At 41.1% G+C, this 13,839-nt stretch overlaps 1 protein-coding gene across 6 annotated transcripts in view; it reads right to left on the bottom strand.

Moving 5' to 3' along the window:
• Positions 1 to 717: 717 nt before the first annotated feature.
• The window catches only part of DENND1B (DENN domain containing 1B), a 182,410-nt gene continuing 169,288 nt past the window's right edge, over positions 718 to 13,839 (bottom strand). For 5 of the 6 annotated variants that reach the window (XM_033099523.1, XM_033099527.1, XM_033099524.1 and 2 more), the window contains 3 exons: positions 9,689 to 9,768; positions 8,537 to 8,753; positions 718 to 6,939 (listed from right to left, as the gene is read on the bottom strand). In XM_033099523.1, the coding sequence (XP_032955414.1) occupies positions 6,391 to 6,939; positions 8,537 to 8,753; positions 9,689 to 9,768 (846 nt within the window). In that variant the 3' untranslated portion in view covers positions 718 to 6,390. The remainder of the gene's footprint in view (positions 6,940 to 8,536; positions 8,754 to 9,688; positions 9,769 to 13,839) is intronic. The other variant, XM_033099525.1, reaches the window with a different exon arrangement.

The raw sequence follows: 13,839 nt of genomic DNA, 5'->3' as shown, positions 1-13,839 counted from the left end.
CATTAGTTTCCTTAATTTCCCCCCTCTGATTCCTAATAGAACAGCCAGGGGCAAAGCACACAGATTAAATGTTTGTTAGAGCTGCTCATGAGACTGGGTCTAGGGAAGGTGGTATTTAGATGGACGGTCACAATAGAAGGGGGTAACCATGACAATAGGAATTGTGCTGGGGAGCTATGGGACCTTTACTAAGAAGATGAAGGAATAGTAGAGTTATAATTTCTAGAGCCAGGGTTTCATTCTACTCAGCATACCCAGGAAAACCACGGCTCATCCTCACTGTCCCCTTGAAGGCTGCGTTATGCAAATAATGACAATTTTGTTCTTCAATCTTGAAATATGCTTATTTCAATAGGAATGTGACTTTTGCTCCAGGTGGAACCATCATCCCCTCCCTGTCTCTGGGGCACTGTTCACAGACTTTACTGTATTTCCTCTCTGTCCTCGACTCTTAAAGGAAGGTCGATAAATACAGTTGTTTAACTTGGATAGCCCTGCTCTGATACACTTATGACATCTACACACCTATCCTATGATTTCAGAGCTGGGCATAAAGGAATGGGTACCTCTTGAGCAGACCTGTCAGGGACATGTAAGCTGCAGCAGCTGCAAAGCGGAGATGATCTGAGATGGCAGGGTCCCTGCATCGCTCACCTAGAAAGATGAACAGGATAACTGGCCTATTATAAAAGAGCCACCACCATGCTGAGCTTTGATGACTACTGATTTTATTTCGTAACTGCATTGTTGGGCACTTTATGGCAATGTGTAGTTCATCCAGTATTTATTTTTGCATATTTTTTAAAATTCCCCAAACAATACTCTTACACACAAAGTTCTCCCAGTAGTACTCAACTTTAGAGATGATTTATACTGTAGCCGCAAGGATGCAAAGACAAGGAAGCACGTCTCCGTGCTGGGTAGGTTTTTACAGATACCCGTCACCACGTCTAGCAAAAAGCTCAGTCCTTTTAAACAGTTACTCATTTAAAGCAAAAGAAACAAGCTTTGGAAAAGTTCAACGGTGAGCTTCTCATGTACCTTTGCGTAAAACAGCGCTTATGCATTTTAAGCTGTAGGTTTCATGCAGTTCGTACCTGTTTGCTGTCTCGAGCATCGCTCTAATAAATCAGAGCAGATTCAGGAAATCTTGTCTTGGGTGTCTGGTTATTAAATGGTCCTCAAAACCACCCTATGGGAGCGATGCTACCTGAGGGATGGTGAGCTGACGTGCAACATCACGTAAACCACCAGAGGGTGATTGGTTACTGTCCCCCACAAGGCTCTCATCTGAGAACTGAAATTACACAGAGACCAAGAGATTTAGAGGTTTCTCATATCAAAGAGGTAATCATTGGTGACTCTGTAACCTGTCAGGACCAACGATTGTATATGTTAAATTCCTTCACTAAAGTAGGGTTTGCAAAAGCACAGCTTCCTGGATATAAGGCATCCTGTTAACTCTACTGCTCAGGAAGTACCCTTATTGTTTTGGTATATTTATTTGCATACTGCGTCCAGAGCTACAGATTTTCCACAGGGCTTTTCTGCCTGATTCAAGTATAATAAAAGTAGAAATCTATAGGTGCTGTAAGATTAACCAAATTGTACATTATACAAAAATTAACTCAATTTACAGACAGTCAGGAAGCGTTGGCAATGCCCTTTATAAATTTTACCAAAGATTCATCCCAAAGGATGCTACAATCTATGTATGTGGTCATCGCCATACAAATGCCGTTTAGATGTATGTGGTGCAGACAGGGTGTTTGCTAAACGCACACGTGGAGAATCAGCAAGTTGCACTAGATACATGTCTTTTAAAGGAACAATACTGTCATACTAGGCTAAAGTTCAGGATTTTCTTATTGCATATTTATTGTTGCTGAGGCAGTTAGTTATGATATAATAATGCTATATCCATAATTATTTTAAATAAACAAAACCATTTCCTCTGCCAACAATATAAAGACTATTTTTTCTTCTAAACGCACATACAACATTGCTACACACAGTTTTACACAAATACTGAGAAACATGACCTTAAGGTATCTGCTAGGAAAGTAGACGTGCTTATTTACATGAACTAAATTATGCAAGAAAAATATTGCACAAATCCTATTATTTTCAAAATAAAGCATGCGTCTTCCTAAATACACATAATTCCCTATCTTGACCAAATCAAAATATTAACTGGCTTGATGAGAACAATTCTGCCTCTTAAATAAGCTTTAAGAAACAGACACTAACAAATTGCGGCCCGAGGAAGGCGAGAGATCACTACTGATTGGATTTGTAAAAACTCTTTCTTATGTTGAGAAGCGCTTTGGGGTGGTGGGGAGTGGGAGGAGAATTAGATTTGGGTATTCATTGGACATGCTTAAATTTATATTCTGATTTACAAATATCTACCCAGGGTCAAGGTCTTTTATGCTAAACAAAATGGAATTTGCATTAGAAATTTTATTCATGAAAACAACCTTTTCCTGAAAATCCAGGTTTTCTCGAAGAGAAGGAAGACCTACTGCTTCACAGTTTCCTCTTGATCACTTTCCTTAAGAAATAATGAATTCAGTAGCAATCCTGGGTCCTGTTATTAGGGCATTAGCAGAGAATGCCGTCAACCATGCAATTGCAATTTTATCTGAAAAGGGAGGGACTGAGTCTAGAGAATGATGGCATCAAGATAAAGACCTCACAACTGGACCCGCACAACGCGCACACACCCACTCACTGATCCTACACTGAGCCCAGCGGCCCTAAGTACTCAAAGGGGCGCCATGTGTCAGAGGGCACCGGGTTGCCCGGTTCCCAGAAGACGCGGCGTCTCCAAGGGCCTCGGAGTCTGTTCTTTAAAAGGAGGCATCTCCTCAGAGAGCAGCGTCATCATACACACTTCACGTAAAGACATACAGTTAATGACGTCCGAGAATGGCACTGTGGTTCCAAACTCAGAACACGCTTTCGATGAAGCAGCTTTAAAAGATGGTACTTGGTTTTAGAATCTTGGGCTGATAACATCTAAGCAAAACGTATTATTATTATTATTATTATTATTATTATTATTATTATTATTATTATTATTATTATTATTATTTAGAGATTTGCAATTCCTTTTCCTTTTAATTGGTTCCTTCACAGCAGGAACTATGTCAATTATTTTATTCCATACATCCCCAGTTAGTGTACCTTGCATATTTCATTTAGGAAATAAGTACTTCCTAAATGAATGAGCTATTAATTTTTAATCAGAAAAGCAATCATGGTATATTTTGATGCCTTTCTAAAATATGCTAATGTGTAGTAACCATTAAAATATCCCACTTAACAACACTTGCACTTAATGAAACAACTCCTAAATTCACACACTACTCTTTTAACCCAAAAATACCACAGGTAACAACGTCTAAGGGCAACAAGTGAACACTCGGGTGGGTTCGGGGAGAACCGTGGCTGTTCAGAGACCACAGGAAAGCCTCCGTACCAAAGCCAGACGTCGTCCTCATTTATACAATTCTGTTGTAGAACAGGCGTTATTTCTTTGAAGAAAAAAAAAGAAAGAAAGAAATTCAAACAGCAGGGGGGCTTTAAAACTATTTGGTTTAGTTATTATAGATAATATGAACAGAATAGAGAATAGGTAACACTTGTGTTTCTTCCAGAACTCACCTCAATTTCACTTCTTTCTCCCTTTCTCCACCAGAACACTGGGAGTCTAGCTCAAAGCACACTCTGCATACTCAACATTTTGATGGATGGAAATACTAATACTAGCTACCAGTACTTTGGAGTTTTTCCAAGAATAACACGTAGAGGTTTTGTTTTTGGTTTAGTTCTTAATGGGGAATATAACAGCTGTTTTGCATGTTCAATAAGGCACAAGTCCAGTTTTACACACCTGACAGAAACGCTACTTGCGACTGGCTGACTATCCTCAACACAACCCAGGATCATGGCCAAACATCTTGTGAGGTGACTGAAGGGCAGAGAACAACTTACTTTTCTAAGGCCGTGATGCTTCTTAAGCAAACGGACTAAAACCCAAATTTTGCTGATGCTACATTCATGATTATCTTATTCTTCAGACTATCAGTTCTGAGGGAAAAATAAAAAAAAAACCTCATTCCAATATCTACATGTTAAAAGGCTGCTTGACATTCTTTTAACAAATTATGAAGGAATATTTGCCGAGCAGGTGAACAACCAGAGTGATTGTTTTCCCTTCTCATTTAAAACAGCTCTTCTGATAAATGGACTCCTTTTATTATAAACTTCAATATAATAAAATGGAATTTTTTAATGAGTATATAAAAACTTAATTAGACAAGAACCTTGAGTCTTACTTTTGTGTTTCAAAAATAAGAACCAAACATTTTTTTCCTTGTTATACAGAGTCCATCCTTATGAGGAAAACAAGATTTGTCTTCCTTTATAAACATGAATGAATAATAGTCCCAAATGAAACATATCCATTTAGATTTTAGAATGTACTTTAAAAAGAAAAAAAACGTAGTCATTTTCTTTAAATTATTTAGACTGACCTGAGTCAATATTTTTAAGCAATGTTTTTAACAAACCCCCTTCCAGAATTTGTTTTTAGCTGAAAATTAAATTCCTTCAGTAAATATTTTAGGGTACAGTCCTGATGGGGTTCTTGAATGGTGTCTCAAACCCCTTTCCTAAAATGACAACTTTTAAAACTGAATCATGACTGGGGATGAATAGAGTTTACATATTGAACATACTAACAACAAATTATCCATAACATCCGTTTATTTTCTGACTACCCGTCAATCTAGCCTCCCCTGAAGCAATCAATGCGTGGTTTCTTCTCCGATGAATTTCTCAGTTTCACAGTGAGTTTGAGGGAGAAGAGACAAGTCTCCTGTGCAGAATCCCAGCTAATGTATATAGGTCCTCTGCCTGAAAGGAGGGAAGCATCGCGCACACCCCTTAAGTGTGGGCTATGCACAGCTACTCCTCCCAAGACCACAGCACGGGAAGGGAGGCAAAGAGCAACCTGAAAGTGGAGAAACCTGGCGAACTTGACCTCAGCTCGGTTATCAAGGTCAGCATCAACACTCACACGTTATGTGGACAATGTGTACCCTCGAGAGGATGTGATGAAAGTGGCGCTTCTGTAATCGTCCTCCCCGAACCCGTAATCCCAGTGTAATCATGAGAAAAATGTCAGACAAATTCTAACAGTGGGGCATCGTACCCTGTATCTGACCGGCACTCCTGAAAGTGTCATCAACAACAAGGCAAGTCTGAGCAACGCTCACAGCCGAGAGGCGCCTCAGGAGACGTGCCCAGCGATGCCGTGAGGCCTCCTGGATGGGACCCTGAACAGAAAAGGGCATTCGGGGAAGTCTAAGCCTAGCAGAGTGGCCGGTAACTGTGACAAACGCACCGCACCCACGTAAGGCATCAGCAACGGGAAACTGTGGGCAGGGCCATTCGGCAAACGGTACGGGCCGCACAATTTTCCTACAAACCTCAAACTGGTAAAGGAGAAAGTCAGTTCTTTTGAAAGGGAAATCTGAGCTAACGTAAAGCATTTAGATTATTAGTTAAGGGAAAAAGACTGGAACTTTTTTTTTTATCAGGACAGTTGGTGTGGCATGAGACTTTCTGGGGATGGCTTCCTAGAAAGTGAAGGCATACAGAGGGACTGTGAAAGGGGCGTGTCCCATTTGTAAACAGAAGTCACTAACTTCACATTGTCATTCAGCACTTCATATAGTTCACTGAGTGAAAGGTGAATGTGGACCTTTATACTTTATGGGAAACATGGCTGCAGTGTCCACAATGGGAGCTTTCTAACTGAAAAGAAAAAAAAAAAAGAATTTGTCTTTGATTCAATGAATAGAAAAAGCATTATTGCTCTACTGAACACTTATAACTTATCTTGCAGAATTTACAAGTAATTCCATAAATTATTTAAGTATGTTTACCATAGGCATAAAATTAAGGCAATTAGTGGGTCAACAGTTTCAGCAGTTCAAGGGTAGTTCTGAGAAGTTTTGATATCTTAATCAGTTCATGCTCAACCAGATTAGTACAGCAGCTACTGGTTATGCGCCAGGGTTACAGAGGCATACTAGTTTAAATAAGATGAGTGGCATCAAGCACCGAACACTGAGAAATCATGTGCAATATATACTTTCAACAGACGTACAAACTAGTACCTGGTTTAAGAGCACAGTAGAAGAATTAGCTTTATACTTAAAAATCAAGGGATCATATATACCAACGAGTGATGTTCCAAATGAAAAATAATGTTTAGACAGTAGCAAGAGTTGTCATTCCTACAATGATTGTTTACTGTATCGATTACATGGAATCTTAAAATGTCTCCATAGAAGCTTGGATGCAAAGAACGGACTCTTAATTGTTGATTGGAGCTTGGTTTCCACTTGTGTTTTCTTCTGAAATGTTTACGTCTCGTTGGAAGGCAGATGTCATGTGACACAATGACACTACCTCGTGGAGCAGTCCAACACCCTCTGAAGGCTCCTTGGCTTCTTTCCCTTCTTTCTCCCAAGGAACAGAAGTAGATGGACGTCGCCCGAGGCCAGAGATAAGCAGGTCATCTGAAACCTGGCTTAGTGTTTCCTTCTTTTCTGTTGTTCCTTTTTCGGTTTGGGAAACTTCAGTCAAAGCTGGCTGGAAATCCAAGCCTGAAGTGGGAACTGGCTTTTCCACTACTGTCGGCCCGCTCAGGTTGTCAGCACTGAGGGGTCTGTCATTGTTTTCCTCTTTCAGGATAAACAGAGAATCTGTTAAGCCACTAGAGGAGACCCGCTTCCTGGGGGACGGAGGGAGGTGTCTGCCGTGGAGGGCACTGTCATCTTGCCCAAGATGCCACTCGGCTTGATCACCGGAACCGCTACCAAGGAGGACCAGGTTATTCTCACTAGGTGCACTGGACTTCTTCTGAAAGCGGAAACGACAAATTCAGAAAAGTGTTAATGCAATGATAGCATTACTTTGGCAGTACTGTTCCCCATTTTGAAATCAGGATCTTTTAATGCTGGGAACTTGAAATTCCTTCCAGAGGAACTACAGCATCGACAGTTAAATGTGGATACGTCCAAATGGCGTATCCACAGTATGGCGTATATACAGTCATGAATTGAGATGGATGTTAGTTTCCAAGTCCTTGCAACTGTCACCTCCAAAATTCAAATAGTTTATGAGTGTTGGCGAGGCTTTGGAGAAAGGGAAAACCTCGTGCACTATCGATGGGAATGTAAATTGGTGTGGCCACTATGGAAAACAGTGTGGAGATTCCTCAAAAAATTAAAAGAGAATCATCACGTGGCCCAGCCATCCCAGTTCTGGGTATTTCTCCAAAGGAAATGGAGTCAGTATGTTGAAGACACAGCTGTACCCTGTGTTCACTGCAGCCGAGTCACAACAGTGGAAACGACCTAAGTGTCTACCGATGGATGAATGGATAAACTAACTGTGGTGTTTACACATGACGGAATATTATTCAGCCTGATGAAGATGAAACTTCTCCCACTGGAGACAACATAGATAAACATGGAAGACCTGGTAAGGAAGATAAGCTACCTGATCTCATTTCTATGTGGAATCTAAAATAGGCTCAACTAAGGAGTAGAATGGGGGGGTGGGGTGTGGGAGAAATGGGGAGACGTTGGTTAAAGGGTACAAAACTGCAGTTATGCAAGAATAATAATTCTGGGGACCTAACGTACAGCATGGCGACTACAGTTCCCAACACTGTACTGTGCACTTGAAATTGGCTAAGAGTGTGGGTCTTACGTGCTCTCACCTCAAAAAAAAAAAAAAAAAGAAAAAGAAAGGAGAAAAAAATGGTGACTATGTGAGGTGAAGGGTACATTAACTGCCTTGATTGTGATCAATTCACCTGTGTACAGATATGAAAACATCAAGTTGTACAGCTTAAATATATACCACTTTTATTTTGTCATTATACTTCAATAAAGCTGAAAATAAAGTAAAATAAAAAGGATTGGCCAAAAAAACCAAATAGGCATCTAGAGTATGTAACCAATGCAAGTTCTGGAATTCCCGGCAATTGGAACATACTGCCATCTCTCGTAGTTTTAAAACATGCAGCTCAGCTTGTCTAAAATATTGTTCATCTTTGAGGCAATGCAATAAAAAGTTACTTCAATTAGTACATTTAGTAAAAAATTTTTTTGAAGATTCAGGAAAAATAGAAAAAACAAGTGGGAACATTTCACATTTAAAAAATTCTCCAGAAAAGACAACTATAAAATTGGATTGTCAGAAAATATTACTGCTGGACAAAATAATTTCAATTAATGACAATAACCATGAGAACTGAATACATAAAAGGGAAAACATGAAAAATTTGTTGTTATAAATAATTCTTTATGATTAATTGTTATATTTTTGAAGTTTTGACACGTAGCTATTAGAGGTTAAAAGCTTCTACAGACTGAGATTACAATATCAGGCAATCGCAGCACAGGTAAGAATGTTTCCATTTAACTTTATAATTGGAAAATCAGCTGACCGTAGGTTTGTAATCAATGTCGTCCATTGATCTAAAGAAATCCAAGCTCTTGGCTGCCGCCAGCTTTCCTTGATCTGAGCTGTGTGTGCTCAGCGTATCCAGAATCTCTCCAAGTAAGTCCATTCCACCTGAGTAAGGAGCCTTTACTCTGGTTTCAATAGAATCGTCACTTTCGTAAAAATAAGCAGAGGCTTCTTCACCATCTTCAGATGACAACCTGCAGAAAAATAAAACAGGTAGCGGTTGTTACAGAACCACATATGCTGCATGGAAGCAACCTCTCACCACTTCTATGAAAGTGACATTTCAGTGGAACAACAGGAAAATGGACAACTGGTTCATGGCCAAATTCTTTGTAGTGATGTGTGTGCCAATTCAAATACTGGAAATTCTGAGTCTGCATTAAGAACAGACAGAAAGTCTTTGGTACTTGAGTCAACCAGGACATGGGGCAGGGCTGTCGCAGGGTCTAATTTTGTGCGATGTGGGACATTAGCCCTAGAAATAGTAGGTTGACTACTTGGAAAGTTTGCGATAGTCCACGTTCACGTTCACTGTTTCTATATGGTTTTCCTTTTATTCATTCACTTATCTTAGAGAAGAATGCATGTTCCTTTATACAGACAAAGATAGACTTAATGAAGAAAAAGAGAATATCCATTTGTCATCCCCATATATCTTAAAATTGTTGAGAAATTAAACACATGCTATTATTTCCCTTATTTTATATTAGAATTTTTAACACTTTGTATTACACTTCGCTCCTCTGCTATCACCGTAGACTTAAGTCCTTCCCTCCCTGACTGACTGGCTTCAGCTGGCTACCGCCCGTTCCTGCCACTCAACCCGCCTTCTCCAGTAGGAGGGCAGCAGCGTGGCCAGGCTGGGCTTCCATGCCCTCTGCAAGCTCCCTGACATTTCTGCAGACATCACGGCTTTCCAAGAACAAGATATTTCAGGTCTGTCTGCTTTCCCATCTCAAGATTTATCCCCCCATGAGACTCCAGCGAGAATTGGGTGCCTTTCGCTGAAGTACCAACAGTGTAAGCGGCAAAATCTGAACTCTAGGAGTGCACACTGAAATATCTTTTGGAACCTAAAACTTCCGCCATGAAGCCACTTGCTCAGTAGGACGTCAAACCCATGACTGACCTGCTGGCTCTCTCCATGGCGTCGTCATCGTCATCATACACAGCACCATCGATGCTCTTCAGAGACCTCTGTAAGCGCGCCTACAGACACGAGTGGACAACAAAGTGGCATTAGTAGTGAAAATGGGTCTCTCTCCTAAATTTTAAAGGAACAATTTTATTTGCTAAGGAACCCTTTAAAAAGAATACGCCTTCAGGGTTTTTCAGTACTACCCAATAAAGTGACAAGCTGGGCAGGACGAGGGGAGGGAATCAGACACTATTTATCGCTACACTTCCTCACACCTGAAAACTACCGGAAACCCAATCACTGGAGTGAGTAGGTATGCACCTGGGCACAAGCACCCACCTGGTCACTCCCTGTTCGGAATGCTTGACTTACAATCAATTTGATCCACACTCAAGATAGAGAAAAGCAGCAGCTTATTTAACAAAAGCATCACCAGCTTCTAAGCGCATAGCATCCCAGATCCCCTCTGCGTCTCTGCCTCTGGTAGACTGGGGCTTGGGGACAGTGCTACTGGGGGGATAAAGGATCCTTGCCACCACATCCAGAACCCACAACACTGGGCAAAAGACCCAGTCACAGTCGTGTAAACAGAGGTCTTTCTGGGTAACTGGTAGCAAAGAAGCTTAGACTGCAGACCACATACAGTGAGTTCTTCAGCGTGCTGACCACAAACGATCAGAACACACCCTTATCTGGACTCACAGCCCATACATGAGCCAGGGCTGGAAACCTGTCACTAACCTAGACAGAAACTGACATGGAAATGACTAAGAACGAGAAAAGCAATCTCAACACACACAATAAAGATAACAATCACACGTTTAATCCAACTGACTAAGCTTTAGGGAGGGAGTGCCCATCTTCCTGTCTTTCTAACTGAAACGAGAGAGAGTAAACAGGCCAGTGCTAGCAGAGTGACTTGTGTGTATTGTACGCATTCGGAGAAAAGTGTCCTTCTGTCTCAGACCTGGATAGAAATCTCACAGTAAGAGGTGTACAATGGGAAAGTTTGAGGGTCAAGACACGCTTTCATCATAAATTATTATCTACAACTCCCTGAAATAAGCACCAAGTGGGTCATAATCTGGCCTGTATGTGGGAACGGATGCTTTTTGTAAAAGAGAGATTATGAAATAAGTTGAGAGATACAGCCACAAGCAATCAGCAGAGTAAAGAAATTGAGACAAAGGGAAAAATAAGGTGATTTCCAGGAAAAACAACCTTATATTTTTTTCAAAGTTCTGCTAAATGATGTGACATAATCTGTACCTGAAAATCAGCTGACGTCACAGGTAAGCCTGCCTCCCGCTGCCTGTGTATTTGCTTTGTGCTGTTATTTAAGCTTTTCTTTTCTGTATTTTGAAATGCGTGTAGCTTTTCCCATACATTTTTGTAAAAAGGGGGGAAAGACTTTTTCTTTTCCTCCTGATCAGAGTACTAATAATAGCCAGCTTCCTTTAATTTACTCCCACAAGAAACAAGATTGTCACACTGTTTTTTGCTACCTCCAATATTTAGAAAGAGTGAACAGGCTGTAACGACATTTTCTGGGTGTCCATGAACTTAGCCACTCCTAATTATAAAATTCAAGCTTTTCAAATTCTGATATTTTAAAACATGATTAACATTTTAGGAAATAAGGTATCACAGTTAATAATTAACTCACAGGAAAAAATTTCCATATTTTAAGTCCTTGGCGTAACAACTGATTTTTACAATCTCAGGCAAAATCCTTTGGTCCGTTATTGGTTTGATGGATATTGACATTAGCAATCAAATCCAACTTGGAGGTTAATAAATGCACTTAAGTAACACCATATTTCAGTAGGTAATACTCATAAAAATGCATATGTGCTGTTTCGGCCAAATGAAATACAAACATCTCAATCAACTATCAAAATATCTCACAATATACATGAAATAAAAAAATACAACTGAAATTCATCAAGAGGATGTCTCTCCATCTGTCAAATCATCATCATACCATTTGATTTTTAAAACCTAAATATGCATTTGTCAGAATATACCTCAATGTGTTACTTTTTTAAAAACCTCGTATCTGGTCATTTTATTGCTTTGATTAAAAGCATCGTTTTCCTTTAAGATAAAGGTCAGAGGTCTTGGCATTAATGAGACTCCCATTCAAACCCCGTCAAGACCCAGCTTTTTGTTTTGACTTCCTGTTCTTCTCCGCACGTCCAACTGGCCGCCCCCAGTCCTCTTGCCATAGCAAATGACCTGTACTCCCTGCACACAGGCTCCCTCTTTCAGAATTTCCCTTCTCCTCCTCTAGTGTAAAACTCCCACCTTCCGTTCAGTGTTTGACTCAAACGTCTCCTGTGTGAAGCTTCCAGAGCGTCCTCCATGTTTGGCAAACACCATGGCCAGCACTGGCTGCTGTGCTGCTGACCACGCTGCATATTCGCCAAGGGCTCTGCCTATGCCCTTCCTGCCTGCGCGCTCTCCATGTGGGGTCCACACCACGTCTGAAGCTAGAGGTCTGCACCGTGCATAGCCCTGACACTGACTTGTGGAGGACCGACGGCCATGCAAACGCTTCTTGTCCACAGATGCACAAGTCGGTTCTGTCCCGTGGACATGCGGTTACTCTGGTGTGGGTACTGGTGGTTGGGGGACCTGTGAGCATGTACATTTCAGTGTTCCTGATGGTCGAGGTGTCTGTTCTTTGGATTACCCTGTGTCCATTTTTTTATAATTCACTGGTTCCCTCATTGGCTGATGAGCCAAATAAAATAAGGGCACTATAATCTTAGCCTTTAATATAAAACTATTCTTTAAAGTAGGCAGTTAATGTTTGCGGAATAAACGAATACCTCCACAGAGAGTAGGTAGTTTCTGTTGAGCATCTGAATGAATGGAAAACTCCTAGGAAAATGCACGATGCAGATAATGCTAACGGCAGACTCTGCTGACTGACGGCATTACCAGTGAGCGTTCGTTCATTCGGTCACTCAACGGAGATACAGAAATGCCTGCTGGGTGCCAGGCACTGAGCCACGTGTTTGGGGGGAGTGATGACGGAGAACAGGGCCCTTTGCCCTCATGGAGATGATGTTCTAGTAAATGAAACATGGATGAAATTGAATAATCAGAAACTCAGCATACAGTTAGGATTGCAGTAACTTGTCCGAAACTCGGATTGCTCTGAGGAGTCGGACCTAATCAGAGGGGTCACAGGGAGGAAGCCCTTCCCTGAAGACGGTCGGATGGCTCTGAAAGGTTAGTAGGTATTAAGTAGGTGATGACAAGAAGGAACAAAACGTGCAGCGGTCCTGTGCTGGGAACGCTGGAGCAAAGATGATGGAGTGACCGACGACTGCGGGCGCACGTGGGTTAGAACCTGCGTCGGGGCACGAGGTTCTTTGAGTCCGTTAACCATGCAGTTACTCTTTTGACCACTAGAGGGAAGATGTACGCTAAGAAGACAAAGGGCTGGAGGGTCCGAGGAAGTGGGGGAGGGTCAGAGACCAGCAGGAACGAATGGAGATGAGAAAGCGGTAGGAGCTACAGGCTAGGCACCCACCTCGACTTGCAGGCCTGACAATGGACAGTAACAGAAAGCCTTTTCTTCTTGCCTTCAACAAATATTTGAGCACCCACTGAAAACTGTTACTGCATATTCCTTGAAAGTAAGGTAGTAGCCACATAAAAAGTCTTATAATCTCTTCATTCCACAAACATCCATTAAACAGCTACTCTATGCATAATGCACGCGAGCTGTGAGGCATACAAAAGAAAATGATGAAAAAAAATACACAGTGAAACTGACGACGTACTGAATACAATAAAGCAGCTATAAATATAAACTTATTCCTCATCATGTGAAAGTAACTGAAGTCAGACTTTTTGATCATAGATGAAAACTTATGCAAATGACTATTACTACCGATCCTGACTAATGCCAAATAGTAATATTCCTAATAAGTAGGTTCAGGCATCAGACCAACAATATTAACAATATAGAACTGCAATTACATACCATAAATAAGGGTAGTTCTGGGCTCGAATAAGGACGTTTAGAAGCTGCTGCAGCTACAGCATTAGCAATGGTCACTTCAGTAGTAACCAGAGGCCATCTCACTAGTAACCAGGAGCAAATTAGTAAATAACTATCAGCATTT

Source organism: Rhinolophus ferrumequinum, chromosome 27 (genome assembly GCF_004115265.2).
Source record: "Rhinolophus ferrumequinum isolate MPI-CBG mRhiFer1 chromosome 27, mRhiFer1_v1.p, whole genome shotgun sequence".
NCBI classification, from domain to species: domain Eukaryota; kingdom Metazoa; phylum Chordata; class Mammalia; order Chiroptera; family Rhinolophidae; genus Rhinolophus; species Rhinolophus ferrumequinum.
Note: the sequence above shows the minus strand (reverse complement) of the source record. Positions and strands in the feature narration are given on the sequence as shown.